Source organism: Oncorhynchus gorbuscha, linkage group LG01 (genome assembly GCF_021184085.1).
Source record: "Oncorhynchus gorbuscha isolate QuinsamMale2020 ecotype Even-year linkage group LG01, OgorEven_v1.0, whole genome shotgun sequence".
NCBI lineage: Eukaryota > Metazoa > Chordata > Actinopteri > Salmoniformes > Salmonidae > Oncorhynchus > Oncorhynchus gorbuscha.
Genome location: NC_060173.1, coordinates 68507322 through 68524410, shown reverse-complemented (window position 1 = coordinate 68524410; position 17089 = coordinate 68507322). Strand labels below are relative to the sequence as shown.

Sequence of the window (17089 nt, the reverse complement as noted above, 5' to 3'; positions counted from 1 at the left end):
TTGTAAAGTGGCTGTTCCACTGGATGTCATAAGGTGAATGCACCAATTTGTAAGTCGCTCTGGATAAGAGCGTCTGCTAAATGACTTAAATGTAAATGTAATGTAAATGTCATTCATAACAGGTGGATGTGAGTACCTGGTAGGCAAAATGAGAGCTGTATGTACTGTATACCTGAGATAACACTAGCTCAGCCCAAGCCCCAGTAAACACTAGCCCAGCCCCAGCAAACACTAGCTCAGCCCAGCCCCAGTAAACACGAGCTCAGCCCAAGCCCCAATAAACACTAGCCCAGCCCCAGTAAACACGAGCTCAGACCAAGCCCCAGGAAACACAAGCCCAGCCCCAGTAAACACTAGCCCAGCCCAAGCCCCAGTAAACACTAGCTCAGGCCAAGCCCCAGTAAACACTAGCTCAGCCCAAGCCCCAGTAAACACTAGCCCAGCCCCAGGAAACACTAGCTCAGCCCCAGTAAATACTAGCTCATCCCAAGCCACGCCCCAGTAAACACTAGTCCAGCCCCAGTAAACACTAGCTCATCCCAAGCCCCAATAAACACAATCACAGCCCCAGTAAACACTAGCTCAGCCCCAGTAAACACTAGCTCAGGCCAAGCCCGAGTAAACACTAGCTCAGCCCAAGCCCCAGTAAACACAATCCCAGCCCCAGTAAACACTAGCCCAGCCCCAGTAAACACTAGCCAAGCCCAAGCCCCAGTAAACACTAGCCCAGCCCCAGTAAACACTAGCTCAGGCCAAGCCCCAGTAAACACTAGCTCAGACCAAGCCCCAGTAAACACTAGCTCAGGCCAAGCCCCAGTAAACACTAGCCCAGCACCAGTAAACACTAGCTCAGGTTAACCTCCAGTAAACACTAGCCCAGACCCAGTAAACACTAGCTTAGGCCAAGCCCCAGTAAACACTAGCTCAGCCCAAGCCCCAGTAAACACTAGCCCAGCCCCAGTAAACACTAGCTCAGCCCCAGTAAATACTAGCTCATCCCAAGCCACGCCCCAGTAACCACTAGTCCAGCCCCAGTAAACACTAGCTCAGGCCAAGCCCCAGTAAACACTAGCCCAGGTCCAGTAAACACTACCTCAGCCCAAGCCCCAGTAAACACAATCCCAGCCCCAGTAAACACTAGCCCAGCCCCAGTAAACACTAGCCAAGCCCAAGCCCCAGTTAACACTAGCCCAGCCCCAGTAAACACTAGCTCAGGCCAAGCCCCAGTAAACACTAGCCAGCCCCAGTAAACACGGGCTCAGCCCAAGCCCCAGTAAACACTAGCCCAGCCCCAGTAAACACTAGCTCAGCCCAAGCACCAGTAAACACTAGCCCAGCCCCAGTAAACACTAGCTCAGCCCAAGCTCCAGTAAACACTAGCCCAGCCCAAACCCCAGTAAACACTAGCCCAGCCCCAGTAAACACTAGCTCAGCACAAGCCACAGTAAACACTAGCCCAGCCCCAGTAAACACGATCCCAGCCCTAGTAAACACTAGCCAAGCCCCAGTAAACACTTGCTCAGCCCAAGCCCCAGTAAACACTATCCCAGCTCCAGTAAACACTAGCCCAGCCCGAGTAAACACTAGCCCAGACCCAGTAAACAATAGCCCCAGCCCCAATAAATGATAGCCCAGCACAAGACCCAGTAAATGCTAGCCCAGCCCCAGTAAACACTATCCCAGCCCCAGTAAACACTAGCCCAGACCCAGTAAACGGTAGCCCAGCCCCAGCCCCAGTAAACACTAGCCCCATCCCAGTAAACACCAGCCCAGCACCAGGCCCAGTAAACACTAGCTTAGGCCAAGCCCCAGTAAACACTAGCTCAGCCCAAGCCCCAGTAAACACTAGCCCAGCCCCAGTAAACACTAGCTCAGCCCCAGTAAATACTAGCTCATCCCAAGCCACGCCCCAGTAAACACTAGTCCAGCCCCAGTAAACACTAGCTCAGGCCAAGCCCCAGTAAACACTAGCCCAGCTCCAGTAAACACTAGCTCAGCCCAAGCCCCAGTAAACACAATCCCAGCCCCAGTAAACACTAGCCCAGCCCCAGTAAACACTAGCCAAGCCCAAGCCCCAGTTAACACTAGCCCAGCCCCAGTAAACACTAGCTCAGGCCAAGCCCCAGTAAACACTAGCTCAGGCCAAGCCCCAGTAAACACTAGCCAGCCCCAGTAAACACGAGCTCAGCACAAGCCACAGTAAACACTAGCCCAGCCCCAGTAAACACTAGCTCAGCCCAAGCTCCAGTAAACACTAGCCCAGCCCAAACCCCAGTAAACACTAGCCCAGCCCCAGTAAACACTAGCTCAGCACAAGCCACAGTAAACACTAGCCCAGCCCCAGTAAACACGATCCCAGCCCTAGTAAACACTAGCCCAGCCACAGTAAACTCTAGCTCAGCCCAAGCTCCAGTAAACACTAGCCCAGCCCAAACCCCAGTAAACACTAGCCAAGCCCCAGTAAACACTTGCTCAGCCCAAGCCCCAGTAAACACTAGCCCAGCCCCAGTAAACACTAGCCAAGCCCAAGCCCCAGTAAACACTAGCCCAGCCCCAGTAAACACTAGCTCAGCCCAAGCCCCAGTAAACACTAGCCCATCCCCAGTAAACATTCGCCCAGCCCAAGCCCCAGTAAACACTAGCCCAGCCCCAGTAAACACTAGCTCAGGACAAGCCACAGTAAACACTAGCCCAGCCCCAGTAAATACTAGCTCAGGCCAAGCCCCAGTAAACACTAGCCCAGACCCAGTAAGCACTAGCCCAGCCCCAGTAAACACTAGCTCAAGCCAAGCCCCAGTAAACACTAGCCCAGACCCAGTAAGCACTAGCCCAGCCCAAATAAACACTAGCCAAGCCCCAGTAAACACTTGCTCAGCCCAAGCCCCAGTAAACACTATCCCAGCTCCAGTAAACACTAGCCCAGCCCCAGTAAACACTAGCTCAGACCCAGTAAACAATAGCCCCAGCCCCAATAAATGATAGCCCAGCACAAGACCCAGTAAATGCTAGCCCAGCCCCCAGTAAACACTAGCTCAGCACAAGGCCCAGTAAATGCTAGCCCAGCCCCGGTAAACACTATCCCAGCCCCAGTAAACACTAGCCCAGACCCAGTAAACACTAGCCCCATCCCAGTAAACACCAGCCCAGCACCAGACCCAGTAAACACTATCCCAGCCCCAGTAAACACTATCCCAGCCCCAGTAAACACTAGCCAAGCCCCAGTAAACACTATCCCAGCCCCAGTAAACACTAGCCAAGCCCCAGTAAACACTAGCCAAGCCCCAGTAAACACTATCCCAGCCCCAGTAAACACTAGCCCAGACCCAGTAAACGGTAGCCCAGCCCCAGCCCCAGTAAACACTAGCCCCATCCCAGTAAACACCAGCCCAGCACCAGGCCCAGTAAACACTAGCCTAGACCCAGTAAACACTATCCCAGCCCCAGTAAACACTAGCCAAGCCCCAGTAAACACTTGCCAAGCCCCAGTAAACACTACCCCAGCCCCAGTAAACACTAGCTCAGCCCAAGCCCCAGTAAACTCTAGCCCAGCCCCCAGTAAACACTAGCTCAGCACAAGGCCCAGTAAATGCTAGCCCAGCCCCGGTAAACACTATCCCAGCCCCAGTAAACACTAGCCCAGACCCAGTAAACACTAGCCCCATCCCAGTAAACACCAGCCCAGCACCAGACCCAGTAAACACTATCCCAGCCCCAGTAAACACTATCCCAGCCCCAGTAAACACTAGCCAAGCCCCAGTAAACACTATCCCAGCCCCAGTAAACACTAGCCAAGCCCCAGTAAACACTAGCCAAGCCCCAGTAAACACTAGCCAAGCCCCAGTAAACACTATCCCAGCCCCAGTAAACATTAGCTCAGCCTAAGCCCCAGTAAACACTATCCCAGTCCCAAACCGAGTAAACAATAGCCTCAGCCCCAGTAAACACTAGCCCAGACCCAGAAAACACTAGCCCAGCCCTTATTCTGCAGCCTCAGCCAATGCTAGCCCATCCCCAGTCAGGTATAACCCAACATCTCAATCAACCAATAGATTTTAACAGCAAGATTGTTCAGCTGTCTCTCTACCGCAATGCTAAGTGTGCAGAATGCAGACACTTCTGAATATAGAGGAGGAACCGGAAACGATTTGGCCAAGCGAGCCTCCCTTAGCTCCCTAACACTGGGTTGAGCTGCACATTGGGTAAGTGTCTGTGAGTAAGTGAGTCAGGCCAGAGCCTAAGGTTTTTGGATGTGGATCAGAGTGGAGGTTAACATAGTTCTACCGAGCAGAGCCGCTGACTAAGACTGAACCATTGATTTTCGCTTTGCTCTGTACTAACTGTCTATGTGGTGCCTATTCCCTCCCCTGATTCCCATGCACTTCTCCTTACATTTCCCTGTTCTTGTTCTCACTCCTTCACATATACACCTCTGCAGTTAAAACAGCATAACAAGCTGTGTATATCAGTCTGTGTATTACCATGCTGAGGATGGTACGATCTAACTGGGTGAAGGATTTGTTTGTCAAGAGGAAGTGACCTCAGCAAAGAGCTGAGTTGGGATGCTCAATTAGATCAGTAGAAGCGATCGATCATTAATATAACTCTTGTTGAAAACAGTTAATTCTCTGTGTGTGGGCGTGTGTGTGTATTTGTCTGTGAGGACTCTATTAGTCTTTGCATAATGAAATAGGGTATAAGCCCCTACTCTATCACAGGTTGTGAGTTAGTGGATGAGTTCTGAGCATTTTAATGTCACTAGAGAGTCAGTGATTTAAAACGCTGTCTCTGATCAGAGGAGACAGAGAGCTTATTAGCACACAGTAGGCAGAGATATGAGAAGAGAAAATATAAGAAAAGAGAGAGAAACAGACATTTTATTTATTCTCTCACACACACACACACACACACACACACACACACACACACACACACACACACACACACACACACACACACACACACACACACACACACACACACACACACACACACACACACACACACACACACACACACACACACCTGGGCGTGGCGGGAGGTGGAGAGGCTGGGCAATCTTCAGTCGACTCTTCAGGTCTTCCCACCTCCTCTGGTCCACTGTCAGCAGAGCAGTACCCTGGGGAGGAAAAATACACACACAGACCCAGGTCTTATGACGGCGTTATAAAGGCTTTATGAATACATTTGAGAGGAATACCAATCATTATTGTCAGGAAGGTGTGCAAGGCAGGTCACCCGTGATACAAGTCAGCATTCGAGGTGTACAGTCTCCAGCTACGCCATGCCAGTACATGATTGTGTTCAACTTTGTTGAAACTGGGAAAAACGCACAGAGCACAGAATGGTGCTCTCTTGGATCTTGGATCTCTTACCTTGTTCTCATTGAAGTTAGCGATGACCACTCCGACAAACAGAGTGAGTCCAATCATACAGCCTAGAAAGACAAACACGTGGATGTAGATACCATGTATCTGCAGGGAGAGACAAATGTGTGTCATTACTTCTTACAATGTATGTAGGATCCAGTATTATCATCAAGCAGAGAGGGGAAGAGAGAGAGAGAGGAAGAGGGGAAGAAAGAGAGAGAGAGAGAGAGCGAGAGAAGAGAGAAGAGAGTGAGGAGAGAGATACAGACAGACAGAGAGAGAGAAAGACAAAGTCAGAGATACAGAGAGAGAGAGAGAGAGAGGCCGAGGCAGAAGCAAAGAGACAGTAAATGTGTGTACCGGTCCGACGCGATGAATGATGACATCACGGACCTCCACCCAGCCTTTGAGTGACAGGACCTCAAACAAAGCCAGCATGGCATTACCCACATTGTCAAAATTAAAGTTGCGAGGGTTGGCCCTGAAAAAAAAGTATTATAATTAAAACATACTTTATGTAGTGAGTAGAACTATAGTAATGACACCATCATTACTCATGGTCCTGGAGGGCTACAGTGTGTGCAAGGTTTAGTGCCAGCCCAGCACTATATATGTTTCAGCCAATCCTAATCACTCACCACACTCTTGGCACCCAGAAGCCAGGCTTCTTCTCTCCTGGTCTTAGTTTGAGATTGAGGTTTTTAGACACACTCACGTTGATCCGGAAGATTCCATGGCAGTCCTCCTACAAACAACCAGAGAGCACAGATGTCACTACACCATGCAAATTGAATGGATAGAATGGACATACAGTAGATGGTACGAGATGTCATAATGACAATGTTATGATTTAAATCAGATTTTCTGGTTTCATTAATATCAAATAACTACACTACAACAATTTTTTTTAGGAATCCATCATTTAAAATAGTACGCCCAATATGGCCATTGCTTTTAATGGAAATATCTGCTCTTCTATGTTTTGAAAATCAATTTTATAAAGAGCTTGGTCGTACCCGAAGGAATACGTGGGGGTCATTGCACTTGGCTAGTTTTCCAGCAAAGAGCTGGACGCCGAAGCTTGCAAACACCAGCATTAGTGTCAGGAGCAGGATGGAGACCTATAACACACACACAGAAACATTCAAGTAAAAGGGAAGAAATGGAAACCTGTGAGTGTGTGTGTGTGTTTTCGCGTGTGTGTTTGTGTGTGTTAGATCAATAGAGGGTTATAAACAGCCAGGGCTTTCCCACGCAGTCAAATAGCCTCTGGGCTGCTGGGCAGATCTGTAGGGTGTGAGAGAACAAAGAGGGCAGGGGAAACCTCACACTCAGCATCTTACAGTAATCTACTGTACAAAGTTAGGTCAAACTTTGTCAAAATAATCACTTCATGTCTGTGTGTCTCATATGGAGCATTTCCACAATCAGGCTTAGCTCCAGAGTTTGGTCCAAAATGTATCCACTGTGTATACATGTAAAATGTATGTGAGTGTTTTTACTTAGTGTGGTTCAACTGTCCACAATGGGCCTGATCCAGAGTTGAGATGAGCACAGACCACTCAGACTATAGCATAACTCATTAATTGATGTCAATGGAAACTTGAGTTAAGCAGGTAGAGCTCAAAGTAAGAATGTGGCTCAATGCGCATGTAATTGTGCATTCATGTGCATGTCTGTCTGTCTTGAGTATGTGCATGCTTACAATCCTGTGTATGTGTCTCTTAGTGTGTGCATCTACAAGTGCAAGTTTTCACACCGTGTGTGCGTGCTTGTGTGGCCACCACTAACCAGGAAAATCTCCTTGAAACCCTTGATGACCTCCCGCACCACCTTCCTCATCTGGGGCACCAGTTTAAAGATGCGAAGGGGGCGAAGACACCTCAGCATCATCAGCAGCTGAGCCCCAGACTCCGGAGGCACGTTAGGAGGCAGCCAACACAGGAAGATCAGACTACACTGGAAGAGAGAAAGAAAGGAAGGGAGAGAGGGAGTGATAGGGAAAGGAAGATGATGGAGAGAATGAAAAAGGGGGAGGGAGAGAGAGGAAGAAGGAGGAAGAGGGAAAGAGATGGTATGGAGGGAGGGAGGTCATTAGAAACGCAGGTCCTGACCTGACCTTTCTAATCAAACAGTAAAATGACAAAGCCCATCGGACACACTGCGTTGCCCTTTGCATGCTATACAAAGCTAAGAACACACTCATATAACACCACTAATTTTAACTACACCATCCCACAGGCCCTATGGCAGTAACATTGTCAATTGACACCTATAGAACAAAACTCATTTCGGTAGGAGGAGGCAACAGAGCTAGGCAGGCAGGGAGGTGAGCCCCCCCATAAGTAATGGTAAGGTAAACACTGGGCCACTGTCTGTGTGGAGTGTGCCTGTCAGAGCTATTACAATTCAATTCTCTCCCGTCTCTCATCCAATTATATCATCTATATGCAAATTATATTCCCAAACAAGAAAGGGAAGAGTTGTTTTGAAAGACGGCCTAAAAAAACTAACAGCTCACAAAAAACAAGAAAATAAATGATGATCGACACATCCCGACGGAATTAAGTTGATCATCAGTCATTAAAAAGCTATCTTCAAAAGTTTCACTGCGTCATCTTCCCGAACTCATTAGCAATAGCCTTAATCAAACAGAGTCTGCTTATTCTCACATGAAGAATGTATCTTTTCATTATTCTAAAAAAAGGCATATTATGTCCACTCCAAAGTCACATGGAATACCCTTTATGGGAGTCTAGAAACATCAAGGTGTATTCTAGAGGAATATACTTTACTTGGAAAGCCAATCAGAGACCATCCTTTCTTTAGGTAAATACAAAAAACATTCTGTAAGAATCTCCCGTTGCAACATTTCCCCTAAGCTGGCAAAACTGGTTGCAATTACATATCGTGATACCTGATGCGTTGTGAGCTTTCTGGCGCAAAATGGCTGCCGTGGCATCACCCATATATTGGTGGTGGTTGAGGTGAGTTTTCCACATACAATGTCAAGTTCTTTGATTATCAGTAAAAAAAGTGCTATATGAATCCAAATCCATGAACTTACGAGGTAGATGAAGATGTCCATGACTCCTCCAAAGTCTCTGATGACGGCTGTAGGAGTAAAGAACAGGCCGTCCGCCATGATCTTCAGGTTCAGCTCGATACTCATGAAGATGACAAAGACATACTCTCCTATCTGAAACACACCAGACATTAAGCTCCAATAAATATGTTATTTATTTATTCATTCAACCTTCATGTATTCAGGTTGAAGCCTTGTCCTCATCCATCTCTACACTATAGAATCCCAATCAGAGAAGCCTTCGAATGACCCTTTTTGGTTGCAGGTATATGGAACCCAAAAGGGTTCTCCTATGGGCCCAGCCAAAGAACCCTTTTAGTGTGTAGACCCTCATCTCTGGGGCCGGGTTAAAGTTAGCAGCACAAAAAGGTTGCACAGTAGGTAACTCTGTACAATAAGTTGTATCTACTGTTTACTGAACAATAATATATAAAACAAATATTTTTTTTAAATGAACCACGGGAAAAGAGTCCTCCATTTGCTACTCAAGTGCAAATGGAGGACTCTTTCTGCTGCCTCTGTTTAGAGACAGGGGCATGGTAATGGTCCATTCTAAATCAAAACAAATTACACACATATATTATTTAGTACATTACCAGTCTATTCATTCAAGGGATGTTCTTTCTTTTTTACTATTTTCTACATTGTAGAATAATAGTGAAGACAACAAAACTATGTAACAAAAACAACAACATACAGAATCATATATTAACCCATTTAAAAAAAAACAAATCTAAATCTATTTTATATTATTCAAAGTAGCCACCTTTTTACTTGATAACATGCCCAGTTACACTTGCCTAGTTAAATAAAGGTTAAATAAACATTTTAATAACAAAAAATAATAATAATTTGCACACTCTTGGCATTCTCTCAACCAGCTTCAACTGGAATACTTTTCCAACAGTCTTGAAGGAGTTCCCACATATGCTGAGCACTTGTTGGCTGCTTTTCCTTCACTATGCAGTCTTACTCATCCCAAACCATCTCAATTGGCTTGAGGCCGGTTGATCATGGAGGCCAGGTCATCTGATGCAGCACTCCATCACTCTCCTTCTTGATCAAATAGCCCTTACACAGCCTGGAGGTTGTGTAAGACACTGCTGTTGGAACCAAAAATCACAAATTTCCACCGGTCTAATATCCATTGCTCGTGTTTCTTGGCCCAAGCAAGTCTAATCTTCTTATTGGTATCCTTTAGTAGTGGTTTCTTTGCAGCAATTAGACCATGAAGGCCCGATTCCCACAGTCTCCTCTAAACCGTTCATGTTGAGATGTGTCTGTTACTTTAACTCTTTGAAGCATTTATTTGGGCTGCAATCTGAGGTGCAGTTAACTCTAATGAACTTATCCTCTGCAGCAGAGGTAACTCTGGGTCTTCCATTCCTGTGGGAGTTGTCACGTGTACTCCCTCTCTGGCCTTTAGGTCACCAGGCTGCTCGTTATGGCGCACACCTGTCACCATCGTTACGTGCATTATGACACTCACCCGGACTCCATCATCTCCCTGATTCACTGCCCTGTTTATGTCACTCCCTTTGGTTCCTTCCCCAGGCGTCTTTTTTTCTGTTTCAGATTCATGTCTGTGCATTGTTCGTGTGTCTGGTTTTGTATTATGTTTTCATTTATTTATTGAATGATTCACTACCTGAACTTGCTTCCCGACTCTCAGCGCACACTCAGCGTTACAGCGGTCCTCATGAGAACCAGTTTCATCAGAGCGCTTGATGGTTTTTGCGACTGCACTTGAAGAAACTTTAAAAGTTCTTGAAATATTCCGGATTGACTGACCTTTATATCTTAAAGTAATGATGGACTGTCATTTCTCTTTGCTTATTTGAGCTATTCTTGCCATAATATGGACTTGGTCTTTTACCAAATAGGGCTATCTTCTGTAAACCACCCCTACCTTGTCACAACACAACTGATTGGCTCAAATAATTAAGAAGGAAATAAATTTCACAAATTAATTTTTAACAAGGCACACTTTTTCATTGAAATGCTACCTCATGAATTTAGTTGAGAGAATGCCAAGAGCTGTCATCAAGGCAAAGGGTGGCTACTTTGAAAAATCTCAAATATAAAATATATTTTCATTTGTTTAACACTTTTTTGTCTACTAGATGTTTCCATCTGTTATTTCAGAGTTTTGATGTATTCACTATTATTCTACAATGTAGAAAATAGTGAAAATTAGTAGGTGTGTCCAAACATTTGACTAGTACTGTATATGTAAAGACAAGATTAAATCAAAAACAGTGTGATGGGTGACAATATTAGCCTATCAATTATAAATGATATATTATCACTTGTGAATGATGCCCAGCTTAAGGCAAGATACAGCGCATTACCTTTTTTGCAACTTTTTCAAATCATTGTCGTACACCTCGTGTAGCCCATAGGTCTATATGTTCTGTTCAAATTAAGCCCCTTACATCTGCTTTACAATGGGTGTAGAGCCTAACTGGCATACCTACACAGTGCGTTAGTTTCAAGTTTTGGGAAGATTATTCTCACCATAGAAATGCACCTTCATAAAAAAAGCATTACATGCATAATGACTTTTGTTGTTACTTTTGAGAGTGGTGTTTTCCTTCTATAGGAACATTTGTGCTTATAGCCTACTTCCGTGTGCAGATTGCTGCGCTTATAATGTGAGGAAGAGCAGGAAATAGTTTATCAACATTTTAAGCTAAACTTTGTCTGCTTGTTACTAGTAGATTGACATAGGCTAGTGCTTTTGCTGTTTGTTAGCCCTACTCACCTTGTTGGCTGACAAAAAGTAAATGTGGACAGTTCTTACAACATCTTCAATATGTACCTTGGAATTGGATAAGGACATGCGCAATTGCGTACCCAATGTGTCTGTCTTCACTTGTAGCCTGTGAGAAAGACCCGATCATGTGACAGAGTCATGTGAGTGAGAAGTGCTTCGGCAGGCAGCCGGGTGAAGAGAATTATAATTATTATATCCAGCCCAAGGGCACAATGGCCACTGGCCGCAAAAGGCATGGATTTTGTTAGGGGGCATTACGGCCACACAAAGGGGGTGCAGCCGGGGAATTCGAGGCATTATCAAGTGCTTGTCAAATTGTGAATGAGAGACTGATTAAGTGTGTACAGCTGTAGCCTGCGCAAAAAAACTAAGCAGAGCTCATGCCTTTCATGCTTTTTTCAAATCATCATTAGAGTTGCATCATGCAGCCTAAGAATGTAATAAAAATCTAAACATATAGCCCAACATTTAAATAACTCTAAATTAAGCATATAGGAGTAGCTGTTTCTTTGTTAACAGCTCAACACACAATAGCTGCATGTGTACACTCCCTCAAATCGTTTGGAGAAAATATCCTTTCTATTTCATTCATCTATGTTCAATTGCATTCTTCATTCTATAAAATAATAGAAAATAATGCCATCGAATTATTAAGCAAATCTTGTCTGCTAAATGAACTAGTGTCCCCACATCCAGATCGGGGCCTAACCTAAGTACAACTCAGAGTATGTTCTTCTGTTCTTCTGAAATAGACTACATTTTCTTCATATCATTTTTCTTTAGACCTGTCTAAAATACATAATGGGTTTATTGGGAATGTGTAGGCTATATTACATGGATTTATTAGACTTTTTACAATTTAGATGTTCCAAAGGTCTGCATCAGTGGCTTGTAGGCTATATGTGGAAGCCAGGAGATGCTAAATGGGTTTAAGTTAATAAACGTTAAATTACCATGAGACCGGCAGTTATTTGCTTCACAATCACCGATTGACACAATGTCATGATTGCCACAGCCCTAGGCATGGTTAAGAAAACCAGTCAGTATCTGGTGTGACCACCATTTGATTCATGCAGCGCGACACATCTCTTCCACCCAGAGATCAATCTGTTGATTGTGACCAGTGAAATGTTGTCCCACTCCTTTTCAATGGCTGTGCAAAGTTTTTAGATATTGGTGTAAACTGGAATAATGGGCCTCAGGATCGTCACGGTATCTCTGTGCATTCAAAGTGCCATTGATAAAATGTCATTGTGTTCGCTGTCCATTGCTTATGCATGCCCATACCATAATATTATTATTATTCCTATCTCAGAGCCATTTGCATTGCTAGTTATTGCCTAATGTTAGCTAGCTAACATTGAACTTGGTTGGTTAGCTACTTGCAGATTCATGCAGGGTAGTAACGTTATGAGTTGGGATATGGTTAATTGTTTAGTTAGCTAGATACATGTCTAAACAAAAGACTCCATCTATGCAAGTAACCATTTCAATAGAATGTTCATGAGGTCACTGTGACAACTGTCATTAGACATAGCTGGTCAATTATCTCTGGCTATCTACTCCGATTCCAGAGCACTCTCTTCTGAGTGTGCCAGAGCCCAGAATAACTGACTAATTTATGAATGCTCAACACCCGTTGAATATGGCAGGCATCAGTAAACGTCAGCAAAAAAGCGTAGTTAAATTGTTGCCAGCAGCACAGTTAGTCACCAACGCTCTGGATTAGAGGTCGACCGATTATGATTTTTCAATGCCGATACCGATTATTGGAGGACCCCAAAAATAGCTGATACCGATTAAATCGGCCAATATTTAAAGTTTAATTGTAATAATGACAATTAAAACAATACTGAATGAACACTTATTTTAACTTAATATAATACATCAATAAAATAAATTTAGCCTCAAATAAATAATAAAACATGTTCAATTCGGTTTAAATAATGCAAAAGCAAAGTGTTGGAGAAGAAAGTAAAAGTGCAATATGTGCCATGTAAGAAAGCTAACGTTTAAGTGCCTTGCTCAAAACATGAGAACATATGAAAGCTGGTGATTCCTTTTAACATGAGTCTTCAATATTCACAGGTAAGAAGTTTTAGGTTGTAGTTATTATAGGAATTATAGGACTATTTCTCTCTATACGATTTGTATTTCATATACCTTTGACTATTAGATGTTCTTATAGGCACTTTAGTTTTGCCAGTGTAACAGTATAGCTTCCATCCCTCTCCTCGATCCTACCTGGGCTCGAACCAGGAACACATCGACAACAGCCACCCTCGAAGCAGCGTTACCCATGCAGAGCAAGAGGAACAACTACTCCAAGTCTCAGAGCGAGTTACGTTTGAAACGCTATTAGCGTGCACCCGCTAACTAGCTAGCCATTTCACATCGGTTACACCAGCCTAATCTCGGGAGTTGATAGGCTTGAAGTCATAAACAGCGCAATGCTTGAAGCAGAGCGAAGAGCTGCTGGCAAAACGCACGAAAGTGCTGTTTGAATGAATGATTACGAGCCTGCTGGTGCCAAACATCGCTCAGTCAGACTGCTCTATCAAATCAAAGACTTAATTATAACATAATAACAGACAGAAATACGAGCCTTAGGTAATTAATATGGTCAAATCCGGAAACTATTATCTCGAAAACAAAATGTTTATCATTTTTTATAAGATAAGTAGCAACTTACCTTGGCTTCTTACTGCAGTCACGTAACAGGCAGGCTCCTCGTGAGGAGCATTGGATTGGTTAACTGTAAGGTTGCAAGATTGAATCCCCGAGCTGACAAGGTAAAAATCTGTCGTGCTGCCCCTGAACAAGGCAGTTAACCCACCGTACCTAGGTCATCATTGAAAATAAGAATGTGTTCTTAAATGACTAGCCTAGTTAAATAAAGATGTAAAAAAAAAATATTGGCCAAATCGGCATCCAAAAATACCGATTTCCGATTGTTATGAAAACTTGAAATCAGCCCTAATTAATCGGCCATTCCGATTAGTCGGTCAAACTCTACTCTAGATAACATAAAAACAGCCTAACCAGCTCTGCTGGACAGAGTGAGCTGTTCTGGAAGTAGCTACCAAGCTAGTTAATGTTAGCCAGTTAGCTTGGTAGCTTGAGTGTTGTTGTTATGTCGGAATGCTCAGATCAAGTCTACTCCTCGGCCAGAGCATTCAGTGTGCTCTCTGATTGCTCCGAGAGCGAAATGCTCTGAATTTACGAACTGACAATCTGACAATGCTGAGTTTACGAACGCCCAGGGCACCCCAGATTGAATTTACGAATACACCTGTAGTATAAACCAATCTTTAGACTTTAAATCCTTGGTTGTTAAGTACATGGCCTCACTTGTCAATCCTTAAAGAAATGGGTGGGGCTTAAGAGGGTGTGAACGATGCTGAATGGGTGTAGAAAAAGAGGAGCTCTCCAGTAGGTTTACTAAAACATTCAAGGGCCGTTTTTCTCAAAAGTGAGGTTACAAGTTTATCAACTTTCAAAGCAGAATTACTTTCCCATTGTTCCTCAACTGTAGTGTATGATATACCATTTTCTAGCTCTGAGTCTCTACTTTTATCTAATGTAAAAAACACAATTTCAAATTTTGCTACATACGACAGAATCAAGCCGGTCGGTCATGTATGTCCATTAATCCATTCCTCCATCCTTCCTCCAACCCACTCATCCATTTATTTTTCTGAGCATCCTATTGTTTCTCATCTAGCCAGTGGTCACCAACTGGTCGATTTTCAAGGCATTCCTAGTCGATCACCAAACATTTCTGTAAAAAAGCCAAAGATAAAGGCTTGCACTCCTTTCTTTGCTAGGCGATAGGTGCACTTGATTCAGATACTTTGCGCACCATCAAATTGTCCCCATTTTGAAGCATTTAATTTGTCTGAAAAGACAAACCCCATCTACCCGATGGACCGGGGAACTGTGGCTAAATCAAGTGCGCCTGTTGCACTGGCCAATCGGATAGCTCAAATCACCGTGTCTTCAGCTTCCTCAACCCTGGCCACAGCAAAGTGAACCTACGTGAGATTTCATAACTTTTAAAACCATGACCAGAGAGAGACTGTTATAGAATACAGCAAAGAGCTGCTGTTTTTATGAGCCAGTTCATGTCTAAGTTTATTCAGCACTGTCAACAATGTTTTTAATCAACACTATTACAAAATATAAAACACTCTTTTCCCCACTCGCACTGCAGCTGCAATGACCTTGCATTATTATTAGCAGCTCGTCGTGTTTAATATCGAGGAATATTTCACTTTCTTTGGTCATAGGAACAACATGAATTTGTGCATGAGGCAGATGCAACTCGAGTTTCACCGTAGAAGACGGTGTCTCTGGTCAGTCTCACCGGAGGAAAGGAAGGAGAGAGCAGGGACCGTAAGAGGCGGTGTCTCTGGTCAGTCTCACAGGAGGAAAGGAAGGAGAGAGCAGGGACCATGGGAGGCGGTGTCTCCGGTCAGTCTCACTGGAGGAAAGGAAGGAGAGAGCAGGGACCGTGGGAGGTGGTGTCTCCGGTCAGTCTCACTGGAGGAAAGGAAGGAGAGAGCAGGGACCATGGGAGGCGGTGTCTCCGGTCAGTCTCACTGGAGGAAAGGAAGGAGAGAGCAGGGACCGTGGGAGGTGGTGTCTCCGGTCAGTCTCACTGGAGGAAAGGAAGGAGAGAGCAGGGACCATGGGAGGCGGTGTCTCCGGTCAGTCTCACTGGAGGAAAGGAAGGAGAGAGCAGGGACCGTAAGAGGCGGTGTCTCTGGTCAGTCTCACCGGAGGAAAGGAAGGAGAGAGCAGGGACCATGGGAGGCGGTGTCTCCGGTCAGTCTCACTGGAGGAAAGGAAGGAGAGAACAGGGACCGTGGGAGGCGGTGTCTCCGGTCAGTCTCACCGGAGGAAAGGAAGGAGAGAGCAGGGACCGTGAGAGACAGACCCTCTGCTGCTCTCTCTCTCCCTTTGCTGAGACTAATGCCGTGTTCAAAACAACTAGGTTCTCAGTAAAAAAACGAGATCCGACTGGGAAAAATAGTTTTGAACGGTCATCCAACTCGGAATTCTCAGTCGGAAACTCTGGCATCTTTCTAGAGCTCTGACTTTCCTGAAGATCACCGACGTCCTGATTTCACCGTTTTTTTTTAGCTCCCAGCACCATGACTATCAGATGCAGGTTCCATAAGTCCAGTAAAATACAAAATCAAATTATTAGCAAATTATTTAAATTTATGCTCAGCTGTGCCTCGCAAGTGCTAAACCAACTGATCTATTTTGTTATCAAAGCTGGTGTTTTGAAATATAATATGGTCTGAGAAGAACAATATTTACAGGCTAGGCCAACTGCACAAATCTCATTCCTAAATAACTGTTTTTATTAGGTTAAAGTCATTCTGAGCGGTAGATCTCAGCTTGCTTTTTGACTGTGAAAGTGATCTTGACTCAGAAAAGGTTGGTGACCACTGGTCTACACAGTATGCAATGAGTGTGCGTGTGTGTCACGCGGTGGACATGGATGACAGCTACAGTATATCAGTTACCTGTAGAGTGGGTACATGCATGACCCTGGTGAAAGGAGACTCAAACATCATGGAGATACAGGAGCAGATGGTCACTACGATCATCACCCAGTCCAGATAGGTGACCAGCCCCAGGAGATCACTGAGGAATAAAGAACACATACAGGCACACAACACACACACACAGGCATACGCACACACTAGTTTAGTAAGGAACACACACATGCAGATTCTTAGTAGACCCATCACTGCAGTGTGAGTTGTAAGTGGGCCATGCTACTTTGTTTCAATTCTGATGAAATATGACTTATGTAAAACCTCACACACAGACTCCATAATGAGTGGG

General features: G+C 44.7%; 1 protein-coding gene across 3 annotated transcripts in view; it reads right to left on the bottom strand.

The window, feature by feature from the left end:
- nalcn (sodium leak channel, non-selective) overlaps positions 1-17089 on the bottom strand; it is a 286480-nt gene that overhangs the window by 30721 nt on the left and 238670 nt on the right. For all 3 annotated transcript variants that reach the window (XM_046358989.1, XM_046359008.1, XM_046358998.1), the window contains 8 exons: positions 16765-16885; positions 8434-8565; positions 7158-7325; positions 6383-6487; positions 6005-6111; positions 5727-5847; positions 5373-5471; positions 5023-5116 (listed from right to left, as the gene is read on the bottom strand). In XM_046358989.1, the coding sequence (XP_046214945.1) occupies positions 5023-5116; positions 5373-5471; positions 5727-5847; positions 6005-6111; positions 6383-6487; positions 7158-7325; positions 8434-8565; positions 16765-16885 (947 nt within the window). The remainder of the gene's footprint in view (positions 1-5022; positions 5117-5372; positions 5472-5726; positions 5848-6004; positions 6112-6382; positions 6488-7157; positions 7326-8433; positions 8566-16764; positions 16886-17089) is intronic.